General features: G+C 36.6%; 1 protein-coding gene across 2 annotated transcripts in view; it reads right to left on the bottom strand.

Moving 5' to 3' along the window:
* SLC9B2 (solute carrier family 9 member B2) overlaps window positions 1-17,362 on the bottom strand; it is a 64,152-nt gene that overhangs the window by 10,815 nt on the left and 35,975 nt on the right. For both annotated transcript variants that reach the window (XM_055342337.1, XM_055342338.1), the window contains exons 10-11: window positions 16,087-16,236; window positions 1,320-1,428 (exon numbers count right to left, since the gene is read on the bottom strand). In XM_055342337.1, the coding sequence (XP_055198312.1) occupies window positions 1,320-1,428; window positions 16,087-16,236 (259 nt within the window). The remainder of the gene's footprint in view (window positions 1-1,319; window positions 1,429-16,086; window positions 16,237-17,362) is intronic.

Raw genomic sequence — 17,362 nt, 5'->3', positions numbered from 1 at the left:
TTTTTTTTAGGCTGAAATGTATTGAAGAAGAGAGTGAGAGTTGAAATGCAAAAGGGAGATAAAATTACCTTTTTGGAAAAGTTTGAACAGGGGAGTAAAGAGGAAGTGTGGCAGGTGAGGGGGTAAGTTAAATGGAAAAAAGGAGATTTTGTATACTTATACATATACACATATAAAATCATGGTAAAATATACACAACAAAATTTACCATCTTAACCATTTTTAAGTGTACACTTTAGTAGCATTAACTTAAACATTCAGATTTTTGTGTAACCAAACTCCAGATTTTTTCATCTTGCAAAACTGATCTATTAAAGAACATTCTATTTCCTCCTCTCCCAAGTCCCGGGCAACCACCATTCTACTTTCTGTCTCTATGATTTGACTACCCTGGATACCTCATATAGATGGAATCATACAGTATTTGTCTTTTGGTGACAAATGTCCTCCAGGTGCATCCATGTTGTAGCATGTGTTGGAATGGAAAGAAATTATTTTTTTATTTTTATTTTTTAAAAGATTTTATTTATTCATGATAGACACAGAGAGAGAGAGAGAGGCAGAGACACAGGCAGAGGAAGAAGCAGGCCCCATGCAGGGAGCCCGATGTGGGACCAGATCCCAGGATCCTGGGATGAAGGCAGGCACTTAAACCACTTAAGCCACCCAGGCTGCCCGGAAAGAAATTATTTTAAGACAGGAGAGATTAGAGTTTGCTTAAATTCCGAAGAGGAGAAAACTGTCACATGGATATCTGAAGATACATGAGGACAGGGGAAGAATCTATGTGTGAGATCAAGAAGGAGATAGCAGAAGATGGGATTCCCAGTAAAGATGGACAAAAATGGAATGAGTGGAAAGGAGAAAATAACAAGTACATGTACACAAAAAAATTTTTAAGTGCAGTGTTATGAAATCAAAAGTTTTAATATGATTGCTTTCGAATGTATGAATAAATGCATGAATGAAAAAAGAAACATTTTTGTTCCATGGGTGTATATTATAGAACTGATGAGTTATCTTTACAATTCTTGCCCTTCATCAGAACAAGTCTAATTGAATATTTTTATCCTTGAAAAAAACTTTTAAGACCTGCATTTTTTGGATAGTAGTTAGCAGTGTTACTTTTCTTTACAATGAATAATATTAATTGTATAAAATTTATGCCTGAGATTGACAAATATTATTTTCTGACCTACTACTCTAAGACACTTAGATTATTATTAGCTTTTTATATAATTGTGACAAATACCTACCAAAGGGATTCCAAAGGTATTAACAAAAGTTAATTTTAGCAAGTGCTACTTGGAAATTCTTACCTACAGTTTCTGGTCTGAGAGATGCAATAGATACTTCTGCTCCGATCAGTCCAAAGAGAAGGGGCTGAAAGATGTACCAGGCACCTGCGATAATTTTTTCAACCTCTGCCTAAAAGAAACACACATATACATACTCCACACAGATTTTTATTATATAAAGTTACAAGTTCTAAGAATTTTACTCATTTGAAATTTGAGTCAATTTGACCTGAGCCAGGCTTTATTTCTGTGACATCGATAAATAAGAGGTTGGCTAAAATAAAACAAAAAATTATATAAAGATATTTCCAATCTTGGAATAGTTATTTTATGAGGTGCTTTAGAGTTGTTTGCAAATAGATGATAATGATAAAGAGTCTAGTAATTCTGTTAGACTCCTCTTAGGAAGACTTCTACTTGTGAATATACAATATGTATGTGTGTACATATGTAATACTTAGTATTATTTTATAGCTTAAAATGTTAATTTTCATTCAACAATATGATTTAGACATCTTATAATAGTAAATATATCTAGATATACATCTAATTATCGCTATATAGTAATCTATGGTATAGAATTTTCAGTATATTCAATAATTTCTTTATTGATGGCCCTTTAAGTTGTTTCCAATTTTATCTTTTTATTTTATTTATTATTATTTTTTAATTTTTAAATTGGAATTCAATTTGCCAACATATAGCATAACACCCAGTGCTCATCCCGTCAAGTCCCCCCCTCTCCCATTTTATCTTTATAAAAAACAGTTTAAGGTGACCTCAAATCATGCACAAAAATATAATTCAGGTATAGTAAAGTGCTATGTTTATTAATTTATTACCCCGTGTTGGCTCTGCAGAAAATGAAACTGAGCCCTTTAAATATTTCTCCTTTGCTACCTGGCATTATATTAAATTTTGTCAGTAGAGGGTGCTGAAGAGATACTGCAAGGAAGATGCTCTTCCTGATTTTCAGGGCTCCTCACAGTAGGATCCTGTAGCACACTTGGGTTTCTTCAGTACACAGGTGGCTTCTGCAGTGCTGGGCTCCTATAGTGCACGGCAGACAGCACCACCGAGTGGCCAGAAACTGCCCCCAGCTTACTGCAAGGGAGTTTCATAGCCAACCCAAGGGAGTTGGATTGCACCCTAGAGGGTGAATTTCCTGCACATTGGAGTATAGATTTCAAGCAAATTGTCCAAGCCAGGCACCATAGGGGTCTTTTCTACCATCCAGTGAACAAAGGCTTTCTAACAAGATCTGGAATCTGAGGCCTGGGGGTGGGAGTAGGTGGGTGGAGTGGAGAGATGCCAGGGCATGGCTCAATCTCAGCCCTAGGAGTTTATAGTTGCTATTTCTATATTCCTCAGGGGTCTTTTACATCTTACAAGCCAATCCCTGGTTATCTAATCCCCTGGTATGGTTAATAATAAATTTTCCCTATTCTAGTTACTAGGTGATTTCCCTTTCCCCATAAGATCCTAACTAATACAAGTACTAACTTTATAACACATACTGAGAAATCCCTAAAAAAAAGATAGACACAATTAGGGTAGCACGACTAGAATGTCGTGTGGCAAAAGAAACCATAAGCAAACAAAGAACAATAAGATGACAAACCAGGAGAAAATATCTGCACTGTGTATAACAGAATAAGGAGCAATATCCAAGCAATAACAAAAAGGCATAGAACCTAATAGAAAAATGGGCAATGCATACCTACAAGTAATTCACAACTGAAAAAACACAAATCACCAAAAAATATAAAATGCTAAAATTCAGCAATCAATGAAACACAAATTAAAATGATATGCCACATTGTTTTGGGGGGGACACCATATTAGAAAAAATACTAAAAATGTTTATAATGTTAAGTACCTGCAACTGTAAGGAAACTCACTAATTCTTAGAACAAATTAATGGTGCTTTTTTTGGGGGGGCAATTTAGCAGTACTCATTACAGTATCTAAAATTTTATACTAAACAAATTTTTCTAATCAACTAATAAGAATCTATATTTTTGGACAACACTTTTGCATTTATAATTACACGTCTTTGAGAATCTGGTTTTCCATATCTATTTTCAGCAGTTTAACAAAAGACGATTACACTGTGTCTCTGTTTTCTTTTTTTTTCTTATTAATTCTGGTACGTTTATTCAGATAAAGATTCTATTTCCTCTTGGCTTATAAATGTTGAGTGCATATGTGAAGGGGTTGGTTGATTTACTTATATTGTTCTATTCTTACATCATGTAAAGAATTACATGTTTACATCATAAGGAATCAGATAATAACTTAGGTTCAAATTCTGCCACCTGCTAAATGCAAGCCACTTTTCTCTCAGCATCTTATTTTTTCTCGTCTGTAAAATCAGAGGTTTATATTAGATAACATCCAAGATCCTTTATCATTTACTGCCAATGACTAGTTCTACCAAAACTGGGGTCCAGTGAACACCTTTCTACAAATCTTTAAATTTTACTTTTTAACTTGGCTTTTAGAGTACACTGTAGATAAAACTCAGACTTTAGTTGATATCCACGTTAGTGTAGAATAAAAATCAGCTCTATTATTCCTAGGTTACTGAGCCTTTTGTTGCCATGACTAATTATTTAAGGGAAGGCCTCAAAAATATTTCACGTACTCAGAACTTCAATGAAAGCAGATGGCCTAAAAAGTTTTCTCTATCAAATAGTTCTTATCTCTAAACTGTAGACAAAGGTCACCATTTGTTTCTTGATTGTAACACTTTAGACTGGTTGAACATCAGACATGGACTTATATACTGTAAAACTTAATAATGGGTTGAGTCAAAATGTATCTTCTTAATGCTTTTTCATAACATCAAAAATAAAATGAATGTGCTTATAAAGAAAATGGAGTCATCGAATAGGCTAAGTGTAAAAGAGACAGGGGAATGAAGACTATGTTGCCCACACTGAATGTTAGGGCTACTTTACACATTTGTTTACACTAGTAGTAAGAATCTTCAAAAACATAAATCACTTTTAGGGATAGACAAAAGAAGAAAATGATCAGAAACAGAGGTTTTATCATGACTTCAATATGTACTTAAGCTGATACTTCCCTTCTCAGAGAGAAGAGCATTTCAAAATTCAGAAGGTTCAAAATATGTCAGGAAAACCATCCCACAACTACAAAGGTCATAGAAGCAGCACTGGATTTGAAAATAGATAAAACATTATGACAAAGGCTTTCAAAAAGTGAGTATATTTGAGATAAATATGAAAAAATTGTTCTTAGTTCTTTCACTGAGTTGTGGGATTACACTGACCTAATAATCAGTTGGACTGCAGGCAATTTTGGCAAAATTATGACAAATGCAGAGGAACCAAATGCTGTGTTTTGGTTTATAAACAATCTTTTTTATAACCCATATTATAGTTTTTCAAAGACTACTGTGAATGGAAGTCATCAAAGTTTCCCTTTCCCTGCCTGTAGCTAATGTGCACTCACCATAGGCAATAGCCTCTCCCTTGATTTCCCTATTGCTAAAACTACTCTTTTTAAAAATATTTTACTTATTTGAGAGAGAGAGAGAGAGCGCCACAGAGATAGCACAAGCAGGGGGAACAGCAGAGGGAGAAGGAGTAGCAGACTCCCCACTGAGCAGGGAGCCCTGACCTGGGGCTTGATCCCAGGACCCCGAGATCATGACCTGAGCTGAAGGCATATGCTTAACTGACTGAGTCACCACATGCCCCTAAAACTACTCTTTTATGCTCTATCCCAAATGCTGTGGTTCCCTTTAATTATTTGTTTTTTTATCCTATTATTTATGAATTTAGAGACTAATTTTAAAATTAGGAAGCACAGCACTATGTTTTTAATATACTTGGTATATGTTATTCAAATAGATGGCAAAAACATAAAAATGTGCCCTGCCCAATAATGCTATAGTTGTATTACAGATTAGTATACTTGGGAGTCAGGTAAGCCTGAGCTTAAATCACAGTGCCACTTTCTAATTTTGTGACTTTGGACATGTTATTTGTGTCTTTCTGATTTATAGTCTCTATAAAATGGAAACGGTAATACTTTTTAAGGCTTTTGTGTGTGTGTGTGTGTGTGTGTGTGTGTGTGAACATAAATGAGAATATCCACGTAGTGCCTAGCATAGAACCATACAGACTGGCAAAAAAAAATGTATTAAGAAATGGGCAGAAGACATGAACAGACATTTTTCCAAAGAAGACATACAGATGGCCAACAGACACATGAAAAGATGTTCAATTCACTGATTATCAGGGAAATACAAATCAAAACTACAATAAAATATCACCTCACACCTGTCAAAATGGCAAAGATTAACAATACAAGAAACAACAGATGTTGGCAAGGATGTGGAGAAAGGGGAACCCTCCTGCACTGTTGCTGTGTATGTAAATTGGCATAGCCACTCTGGAAAACAGTATGGAGGTTCCTCAAGAAGTTAAAAATAGAATTACCCTATGTCTCCAGCAATTGCACTATTAGGTGTTTACTCAAAGGATACAAAAATACTGATTTTAAGGGATAAATGCACCCCAGTATTTATAGCAGAATTATCAACAATAGCCAAATTATGGAAATAACCCAAAATTCTATTGACTGATGAGCGGATAAGGAAGATGTGGTATATAAAGTATTACTCAGTCACGAAAAAGAATGAAATCTTGCTATTTGCAATGACGGGATGGAGCTAGAGAGTATAATGCTAAGCTAGATAAGTTGTCAGAGAAAGATAAATACCATATGATTTTACTTATATGTGGAATTTAAGAAACAAAAGAACAAAGAGGAAAAAAAGGAGAGTGAGGTAAACCAAGAAACAGTCTGTTAACTATAGAGAACAAATAGGTGACTACCAGAGGGAAGGTGTGTGGAGGGGATGGTTGAACTAGGTGATGGGGATTATGGAAGACACTTGTGATGAGCACCAGGTTATGTATAAAAATGCTGAATCACTATATTGTAGACCTGAAAATAATATTATACTATATGTTAACTAACTGGAATTTAAATAAAATCTTAAAAAAATCTAATTACCAAAATCTGATTAGAAAAAGAAAGATTAAAAAAAGTTATTAGTTCCCTTCCCTCTTTACCCATTACAGTATAAAATAATGAGTTGATTGTGATTTTTGAGGATTTTAAAAGAGGTGACAACAGAAAAACATTTGCCTGTAAAGTTCAATTTGAAAAATCTTATTATAAGCATTTTTAAGTTTTTCTGTTGAATAAATGAAAATATTTAAATAGTTTACAGAACTGTTGGTTTCAGGTGAAGGAACTGCAAATGATTTCTTTCCTTTTTTTAAAATTTCAAGAAGGCTCCACACCCAGCATGGAACCTAATGTGGGGCTTGAACTCATGACCCGGAGATTAAGACCTGAGCCGAGATCAAGAGTCAGATGCTCAACCTACTGAGCCACCCAGGTGCCCCTCTTTCCTTTCAGACTTTTTCCCCTCCAAAGTTTAAAAATGAGCATATATCACCTTCATACTCAAAAATAAAATTAATTTTCTTTTAAAAATTATTGTTGTGGTAATTTAATTTTCTAATGCTGAAAAAAGGGCAGCCCGGTGGCTCAGCGGTTTAGAGCCGCCTACAGCCCAGGGCGTGATCCTGGAGACCCTGGATCGAGTCCCACGTCGGGCTCCCTGCATGGAGCCTGCTTCTCCCTCTGCCTGTGTCTCTGCCTCTGTCTCTCTCTCTCTCTCGATTAAATAAATAAAACCTTTAAAAAAATAATGCTGAAAAAAAGTTGTTACCATTAAGAAATGAACAGTTTGTAAAATGCCAATGCCAGGCAAACTTCCCAGGTGTTGGATAAGGGTTCACAACTTGAATGTAGCAGCATGCTTCACTAAAGTAAAACTGTGACCTTGGTACTGGAGCAGACAATAGATTTGAGTGCTTCAAAGAGCAGGGCACGGTTGTCAGCAGCCCAGGTGAGGACTGAAGACAGACAGCAGTGAGTCCACAGAGAGAAGTGAAGGAGGAAGCACAGTCCTTCAGTCCAGAGCTGAGATTACACAGAAGACTGACCAGGGATAGGTGATAACTGTGCTTCAGCTCACAAGTAAAGTGAAGCCATGGGAAACAAATGTTTTGATAAGATCAAATGCTTAAAAGAAATGAGGGATGATGAGTACCCAATTTATAACCAGGAAGTTAGTTGACTCTATAGCTCTGCCCTTGTTAAATGTTAGGTTACCTGAAATCAAAAAGTAAAATTGAATAACATAGGTGCGGCTAGGAAAGAAAAAAGACTTGAAATAAGCCTTATAACCAAACCTCTTGTAAGACAGCAAACCCAGGTGTGCATCTAATACATAGAGCAGGGTTTGAAAGGGACTTTCTCTTTTCCTTCAAAGCCCAATACATCTAGGCTCACTTCCTGTGTCCTCAATACCCTTCTCTAGACAATGCTCCAGGCAGCTCTTACTATCCGTCTCTCCTCTGAAGCAAGACGATTCACTTTTACTTGTCCTAACTTAGTAATCACATCCTTATAGGGAGCCTCTCATCTGAGTGTTCTTTATTCACAAGAAAATTCTGTCTTTAGGATACCTTTGCAGAGATTCATTCAACTGAATTTAATTATATACTTAACCTCAAGCTTTATAACCATCATTTATTTTTCCATATGGCATTATTTTAAGCATAATTTTTTTGAACAGTTGTTTCCAGGTTGTCTAAAATGATATATCTGCATTTAGTTAGGTCAGCTACAGATAATTTCTTCATTAAACAGAATAGCATGTGCTCCTGTCAAGTTCAAATGTATAAAGATGTAACTTGAAATTAAAGTTAGTAAATGGCCACCAACTGATTTCCATCATACATATCGAGAAATAAATAATTTAATAACCTTGAAAATCAGTAAGAAAAACCAAAACAATCTTTTAAAAAATGGGCACAAGCTTTTGAATGGTTTAGCAGGCATAGGAAAAGATGATTAGCCTCACTCATAAAGAAATGCAAATCAGATCAATAATGAAATACAGTTTTCACCCATCATATTTGCAAAATATCTGACTTTTTTTTTAAAGATTTTATTTATTTATTCATGAGACACACACACACACACAGATAGAGACACAGGCAGAGGGAGAAGCAGGCTCCCGATGTGGGACTCGATCCCGGATCTCCAGGATCACGCCTAAAGAGGCGCTAAACCGCTGAGCCACCCAGACTGCCCCAAATATCTGATTTTTAATGATTTCTTCAGAAAAACATCCCAGGCAGAGGAGCAGGAGACCTTAGTTTTGTCTGGTCTCAGGCATTCAGCTAGATAGCTATCAAATCATTCTGAACACTTGTGAACTCAACAAGCAATCTAAGAAAAGAATTGCTGTAATTCTACAAAAAGCAAAGTAACCACTTTCTGCAAGGTAGGAGGTGCTGAGAATTTAATCCCAGGCAATAAATGGGAAAGATAAATAAACTTCAGGGGGAGGGAGCCTCTGTAAACTGCTACTGGAAAGTGATAGAGCAGAGCACAAAATTGGAACTTTTACAAGTGTGTTCTGGTGAGGGACATCCCCACCTGAAAGGTGCTCAGGTGGCCAAGAGGGGTGGAATGCTAGGTGAGACAGTGTGGTCTCAGAATCCCTGGGTCACAGAAAGAACAGGCTTGCCTGAGTTCAGCAGAGTTCTGGAAGCTGGCTACAATTAGTTAGCCCAGGGATGGGCTTTCTGCTAGGGGTTGCCATAAACCACAAATCATAGCACCACTGGGTGACTGCTCTCTAAGCAAGGCCTCAGCAAGTGGCAGAACTGCAGCGAGACCCCCCTGCTACCCTACCTCCACCCCCCCAGGACACTCCCTCCCCACCCCCCACCAAAGGGGAGGAGTGGTGTGAGTGTGCTCTGCAGGAGTCTGCAAAGTTTGGAGACTCCAAATGGAGTTGCTGCCTGAAAAAAAATGCTGTCACAGGCTAGATGAACACAGAGAGCAGACACGAGCCAGGGAGATGAGAGTGATTGACTGCTTTTCCTTGAGGGTGCACTGAAGAGTGGGGGGGAGTGAGCTTTCAGGTCTGGGGCTGGAGACTGGGAGGCTACCATTTTCATTCTCATCCTCTAAAGCTGTATGGAAAGTCTTCAGGGAACAAAAGCCACACAGTGCAATCCCAAGCTGCTTACTTAGACTGGTCACCTGACAAGGGTCATATAATTCCGACCAGAGCAAAGACACATGAGAATTAGTACAACAGGCCCCTCTCTGAGAAGATCCAGCTCAGACCAAGTTTAAGGATCACACAGAACTGCAAAACTCCAGGCTAGGGGGAAATAGTATATAGAATTCATGTTTTTTTTTTCCCTCAAGATTCTTTAATCTTTCAATCTTAATTTTTTTCCTTTTCCACCAATTTCTTATTTTATCAACTCTTTTTGTAAGTCTTATTTAATTTTCATTTTTACAGTTACATTCTATCCTTTCATTGTATTTAATTTTATTTTTGTATATATATGTAAGTTTTTCTTTCTTTACAATTTTGGGATGTAGTTTCTTCTAACAAATAGACCCAAATATACCTAGAATCTAGTGTATTGCTCTCTTCTGTTCACCTATCTGATTATATTCTCTCTCTCTCTTTTTTTTTAATTTTAATTTCTTTTTTTTCAGTTCAAGTCTCTTCTGATTTGTTTAAAGTCTATCTCTCTGGTGTCATTGTTGCTATTTTAGTATTTTGTTCTTTCATTCATCTATTCTTATCTGGACATAATGACAAGATGGACAAAATTCACCTCAAAAAAGAGAACAAGAGACAGTACTGGCTCCTAGGGATCTAATCAGTATGGATTAAGTAGGATGTCCTAATAAATAAGATGTTGGAAATATTTAGAATAACAATTATAAAGACATTAGCTGGGCTTGTAGAAAGCATACAAGACACTAGAGAACCCCTTTTCGGAGAAATAAGAGAACTAAAACCTAATCAAGTTGAAATAAAAAAGGCTATTAATGAGATACAAAAAAAAATGGAGGCTTTAGCTGTTAGGATAAATGAGGCAGAAGAGAGAATTAGTGATACAGAAGACAAAATGATGGAGAATAAAGAAGCTGAGAAAAAGATAACTACTGGATGGAATATTCGAGAGATAAGTGATACCATAAAGCAAAACAATATTAGAATAATTGGGATCCCAGAAGAAGAGGAAAGAGAGGGAGGGGCAAAAAGTATATTGAAGCAAATTATAGATGAGAACATCTCTAATCTGGGAAAGGAAACAGGCACTCAAGTCCAGGAGGCACAGGGAATACCCTTCAAAATCAATAAAAATAGGTCGACACCTCAATATATAACACTGAAGCTTGCAAATTTCAGAGACAAAGAAAATCCTGAAAGCAGCTTGGGACAAGAGGTCCTTAACATAAAAGGGGAAAAGATTAGACTGGCAGCAGACCTAGCCACAGAGACCTGGCTGTCCAGAAAGGACTGGCATAATATATTCAGGGCACTAAATGAGAAAAATATGCAGCCAAGAGTGTTTTATCCAGCAAAGCTGTCATTCAAATAGAAAGAGAGATAAAAAGCTTCTAGGACAAACAGAAACTAAAAGAATTTGTGAACATTAAACCAGCCCTGCAAGAAGTACTAAAGGATATGTTTTTAGCAAACAGAGAGCTCAAAAGTAATATAGACCAGAAAGAAACTGAAACAATATACAGAAACAATGACTTTATAGGTAACATAATGGCACTAGACACATATCTTTCAATAGTTACTCTGAATGTAAATAAGTTATACGCCCCAATCAAAAGACACAGGGTATCAGATTGGATAAAAAAGCAAGACCCGTCAATATGCTACCTGTAAGAGACTCATTTTAGACCCAAAGACACCTCCAGATTGAAAGTGAGAGCTGGAAAACCATTTATCATGCTAATGGACATCGAAACAAAGATGGAGTAGTGATCCTTATATCAGACAAATTAGATTTTAAGCCAAAGACTGTAATAAAAGATGAGGAAGCACACTATATTATAATTGAAGGGTCTATTCAACTATAAATATTTACAATTACATGGGAGCAGCCAATTATACAAACCAATTAAAAACAAAATTAAAGAAACACATTGATAATAATACAATACTAGTAAGGGACACCCTACTCACTGCAACGGACAGATCATCTAAGCAGAAAATCAACAAGGAAACAAGGGTTTCTTTCAAGATGGACTCCACAGATCTATTCAGAGTATTCCATCCTAAAGCAAGAGAATACACATTCTTCTTGAGTGCACATGGAACATTCTCCCCAATGGACCACATATTGGGTCACAAATCAGGTCTCAACTGGCATCAAAAGACTGAGATAATTTCCTACATATTGTCAGACCACAATACTCTGAAACTGGGACTCAATCATAAGAGGAAATTTGGAAAGAACTCAAATTCACGGAGGCTAAAGAGCATCCTACTTAAGAGCAAATGAGTTAACTAGGAAATTAGTGAAGAATTTTAAAAATTCATGGAAATAAATGAAAATGAAAACACAACTGTTCAAAACCTTTGGGATGGGGATCCCTGGGTGGCGCAGCGGTTTGGCGCCTGCCTTTGGCCCGGGATCGAATCCCACGTCGGGCTCCAGGTGCATGGAGCCTGCTTCTCCCTCTGCCTATGTCTCTGCCTCTCTCTCTCTCTCTCTCTATCATAAATAAATAAAAAAAAATTAAAAAAAAATTAAAAACCTTTGGGATGCTGCAAAGGGAGTCTTAAGAGAGATGTATATAACAATACAAGCCTTTCTCAAGAAACAAGAAAGATCTCAAATACACAGCCTAACCTTACATGTAAAGGAGCTAGAGAAAGAACAGCAAATAAAGACTGAACCCAGCAGGAAAAGAGAATTCATAAAGATTAGAGCAGAAATAAATGAAATAGAAACCAAAAGAACATTAGATCAGATCAATGAAAGTAGGAGCTGATCTTTGAACAAATTAATAAGATCAATAAACCCCTGGCCAGACTTATCAAAAAGAAAAGAGAAAGGACTAAATAAACAAAATCATGAATGAAAGAGGAGAGATCACAACCAACACTGAAGAAATATAATTATAAGGACATATTATGAGCAATTATATGCTAACAAATTAAGCAATTCACAAGAAATGGATGCATTCTTAGAGACGTTTAAAATACCAAAACTGAAACAGGAAAAAATAGAAGACCTGAACAAACTGATAACCAGCAAGGAAATTGAAGGAGTAATCAAGAATCTCCCAACAAGGGACACATGGGTGGCTCAGTGGTTGAGTGTTGGACTTCAACTCAGGGCGTGATTCCAGGGTCCTGGCATTAAAGTCCCGTGTTGGGCTCCTGGTAGGGAGCCTGCTTCTCCCTCTGCCTATATCTCTGCCTCTCTCTGTGTCTCTCATGAATAAATAAATAAAATCTTAAAAAAAATGAATTCAGGGCCAGATGGCTTCCCAGGGGAATTCTACCAAATATTTAAAGAAGAATTATATCTATTCTTCTGAAACTGTTTCAAAAAATAGAAATGGAAGGAAAACTTCCAAACTCTTTCTATGAGGGCAGCACTACCTTGATCCCAAAATCAAGAAAGACTTGTCAGAAAGAATTACAGACCAATATCCCTGATGAACATGGATGCCAAAATTCTCAGCAAGATACTAGCCAATAGGAACCAACAGTACATTAAAAGGATTATTAACCATGACCAAGTCGGGTTTATTCCTGGACTGCCACAGTGGTTCAACATCCACAAATCAATCAATGCGCTATACCACATTAATAAAAGAAAGGACAAGAACCATATGATACAATCAATAGATGTAAAAAAAGCATTTAACAAAGTACAGCATTCTTTCTTGATTAAAAATCTTCACAGTGTAAGGATAAAGGGAACATAACTCAATACCATAAAAGCCATATATGAAAAGCCCATAGCAAATAACATTCTCCATGGAGAAAAACTGAGAGCTTTCACCCTAAGTCAGGAACATGACAGGGATGTCCACTGTCACCACTCCTGTTCAACATAGTACTAGAAGTCCAAGCCTCAGCAATCAGAGAACCTAACGAATTAAATGGCATTCAAATTGGCAAAGAAGAAGTCATACTCTCACTCTGCACAGATGACATGATACTCTATGTGGAAAACCCAAAAGACTCCACCCCAAAATTGCTAGAACTCATACAGAAATTCAGCAAAATGGCAGGATATAAAATCAACATGCAGAAATCTGTTGCATTTCTATACACTAACAATGATACAGAAGAAATAGAAATTAAGGAGTTGATCCCATTTACAATTGCACCCAAACCCAAAGATACCTGGAAATAAACCTAACCAAAGAGGAAAAGGATCTGTACTCAGAAAACTAAGAATACTAATGGAAGAAACTGAGGAAGACACAAAGAAATGGAAAAACGTTCCATGCTCATGGATTAGAAGAACACATGTTGTTAAAATATGTATGCTACCTAGAGCAATCTATACATTCCATGCAATCCCTATCAAAATACCATCAACTTATTTCACAGAGTTGGAACAAATAATCCTAAAATTTATATGAGACAAGAAAAGACCCCAAATAGCCAAAGGAATGTTGAAAAAGAAAACCAAAACTGGTGGCATCACAATTCTGGAATGCAAGCTATATTACAAAGCTGTAATCATCAAGATGGTATGATACTGGCACAAAAACAGACACACAGATGAATGGAACAGAATAGAGAACCTACAAATAGACCCTCAACTCTATGGTCAACTAATCTTCAACAAAACAGAAAAGAATACCCAATGGAAAAAAGTCTCTTCAAGAATTGATGATGGGAAAACTGGATAGCCAAATGTAAAGGAATGAAACTGGACCATTATCTTACACCACACACAAAAATAGACTCAAAATGGACGAAAGCCCTAAATGTGAGACAGTAATCCATCAAAATCCTAGAGGGGAACACAAGCAGCAACCTCTTTGACTTTGGCCACAGCAAATTCTGGCTGGACACGTATCCAAAGACAAAGGAAACAAAGGCAAAAATGAACTATTGGGACTTCATCAAGATCAAAAGCTTTTGCACAACAAAGGAAACAGTTGACAAAATCAAAATACAACTGACAAAATGGGAGAAGATATTTGCATTGTCTTATTGGGTAAGGGGCTAGTACCCCAAATCTATAAAGAACTTAACCTCAACACCCAAAGAACAAATAATGCAATCAAGAAATGGGCAGAAGACATGAACAGATATTTCTCCAAAGAAGATATACGAATGGTCATCAGACACATGAAAATATTCTCCACATCACTCAGCATCAGGAAAATACAAATCAAAACCACAATGAGACACCACCTCACACCAGTCAGTCAGAACAGCTAAAATGAACAAGTCAGAAAATAACAGATGTTGGCAAGGATGCAGAGAAAGGGGAACCTTCTTACACTGTTGGTGGGAACACAAGCTGGTGAGGTCACTGTGGAAAACAGTATGGAGATTACTCAAAAAGTTGAAAATAGAGCTACCCTATGACTCAGCAATTGCACAACTGGGTATTTACCCCAACGATACAAATGCACCCCAATGTTTATAGCAGTGAGGTCCACAATAGGCAAACTATGGAAAAAGCCCAGATGTCCATAAACAGATGAATGGATAAAGAGGTGGCATATATATATAAATACTGGACTACCACTCAACCATCAAAAAAATGAAATCTTACTGTTTGCAATGACATGGATGAAACTGGAGGGTATTACGCTAAGCCAAATAAGTCAATCAGAGAAAGACAATTATCATATGATCTCACTCATATGTGGAATTTAAGAAACAAAACAGAATCATAGGTAAGGGAGGAAAAAAAATAAAACACAATGAAATCAGAGAGGGAGACAAACCATTTGATTCCTTAATCATAGGAATCAAACTGAGGGCTGCTGAAGGAGAGGGGCCTGGGCGGATGGAATAACTGGGTGATGGACATTAAGGAGAGTATATGATGTAGTAAGCACTGGGTATTATATAAAACAGATGAATCACTGACCTCTACCTCTGAAACCAATAATTTATTATATGTTAATTAATTGAATTTAAATTTTAAAAATTAAAGAAAAAGAAAAACAGATTACCTTCTCATACTGTTAGTGAGAATACAAACCGGTGCAGTCTTTTAAAGGGGTAAGCTGATATTATCAAAAGTATCAGTGTACATATTCTTTTATAGAGGAACTGTACTTCTAGAAATTTATCCTACAGGTAAACTCAAAGTATATTATATTTTGTTGACTCTTTTTCACATTTTCTCATTTCTGAAATTAGGATGTCATATCATAGTTTAATTGGCAGCATGGATTTTCTTTCTTGGTGGCATGTAAAATAATAGTGATCTTAGACTCGATAATGTCTTAGAGTTTATGAAATATGGCATTTGTAGGATATTTTATTGAAAGTTTTTGTCTTAGTAGAAAACCAGAAACAATCTAAATGTCTGTTAGTAGGAGAGTGGTTAAATATAGTACCACATACAATGCAATACTCTGTAGCCCTTACAAAGAATAAGGAAGGCAGCATGGAAATATAACTATGATGTATTTTAAGTAAAGACATCAAATTATAGATTGTTATATAAAGGGGAAGAGGACGCATGTGTATACAGTTTGGCATACGTTTACATATGCATATAACATAGCTTTCATTTTCAGTAATTTTAGTAATTTGATATTAAGAAAGTATCTGGAAAGAAAAAAAATTATCTGATCAGAAAGAACGTAAATGAGTAGAACTTCAAATGAAATTTACCTTTTCGCCGGCCCATCTCAAGCTTGCAAGGAAGGACATGACCAATGTGCATAGTCCTCCTGACCCAGGGAAACCAAAATACACACTACTGAACACAGCTAGCACAGACAGCCCCAAAACAAGAAATGCTCTCTTCCACACAAGTTTGTCCTTGAGGAGAGAAAAAAAGTTGATTAGGTCAATTATTTCATATAGCTGACTTTTATATTTTTTATATTTTATTTATTTTTAAAGATTTTAATTATTCATGAGAGACACAGAGAGAGAGAGAGAGAGAGAGAGAGAGAGAGAGAGAGGCAGAGAGAGAAGCAGGGTCCCTGCAGGAAGCCTGATGTGGGACTCGATCCCGGGGCTCCAGGATCTCGCCCTGAGCTAAAGGCAGATGCTTAACTGCGGAGCCACCCAGGTGTCCCAATATATAGCTGATTTTTAAAGATTGGTTTTTCTATATTCAGGATTTTAGTGGAAAATAAAAATGTCTGTCTGTGCCCATAAATGCACGCCATAATACTTTCTTTTCCTTAATAAAAGTAGGAGTCAGCACATGTACAGATGCCAGCTCCTCTTTCAGGAACTCTAGTTACTTTCCTCTGCAGTTATCAAAGTGGAATTTCACAGGGCTGAATGCAACAGTAAAAAAAAGTGCATGGGCTTTGGAGCCAACAGACCAGAGTTAAAATTCTAACTCTTATTTACCCCTGGCATATGTAGTGGTCACATTATTTAGCTTCTTCAGGCTTTGTTTTCTCCTCCCTGAAAGCAGTTATGTTATAGGGTTTTTGTGAAGGTTAAAGATGTGATATCTCTATAATTTTTAGGCTATTTTCTCTTTAATGTAACACTCCCTTGGTTTTTCTTTCTAAACCTTTGAAGATTGGGACACGTGCGTGGCTCAGCAGTTGAGCATCTACCGTTGGCTCAGGTCGTGATGCCGGGGTCCTGGGATCGAGTCCCGCTCCCTGTGGGGAGCCTGCTTCTCCCTCTGCCTATGTCTCTGTCTCTCTCTCTGTGTCTCTCATGAATAAATACATAAACTCTTTAAACAAAAAAAATCTTGATAACTGAGAAGCTTTAAGAGCCTATAGACTGAGAGTAGTTTTTTGTTGCTGCTGGTTTTTAAAGTCTAGGAAATGTGCACCTTTCTCCCTTTACTTTTTCTTCTTCAACTTTTTAAACTTCTTGATCATTTTTTAAAATTTTTATTTTTAATTTTTTTGTGCATAGTTGACACACAATGTTGTATTAGTTTCATTTGTACAACACAGTGATTCACTTC

Source organism: Nyctereutes procyonoides, unplaced genomic scaffold (genome assembly GCF_905146905.1).
Source record: "Nyctereutes procyonoides isolate TBG_1078 unplaced genomic scaffold, NYPRO_anot_genome, whole genome shotgun sequence".
NCBI lineage: Eukaryota > Metazoa > Chordata > Mammalia > Carnivora > Canidae > Nyctereutes > Nyctereutes procyonoides.
This window is presented reverse-complemented; position numbering and strand designations above follow the sequence as displayed.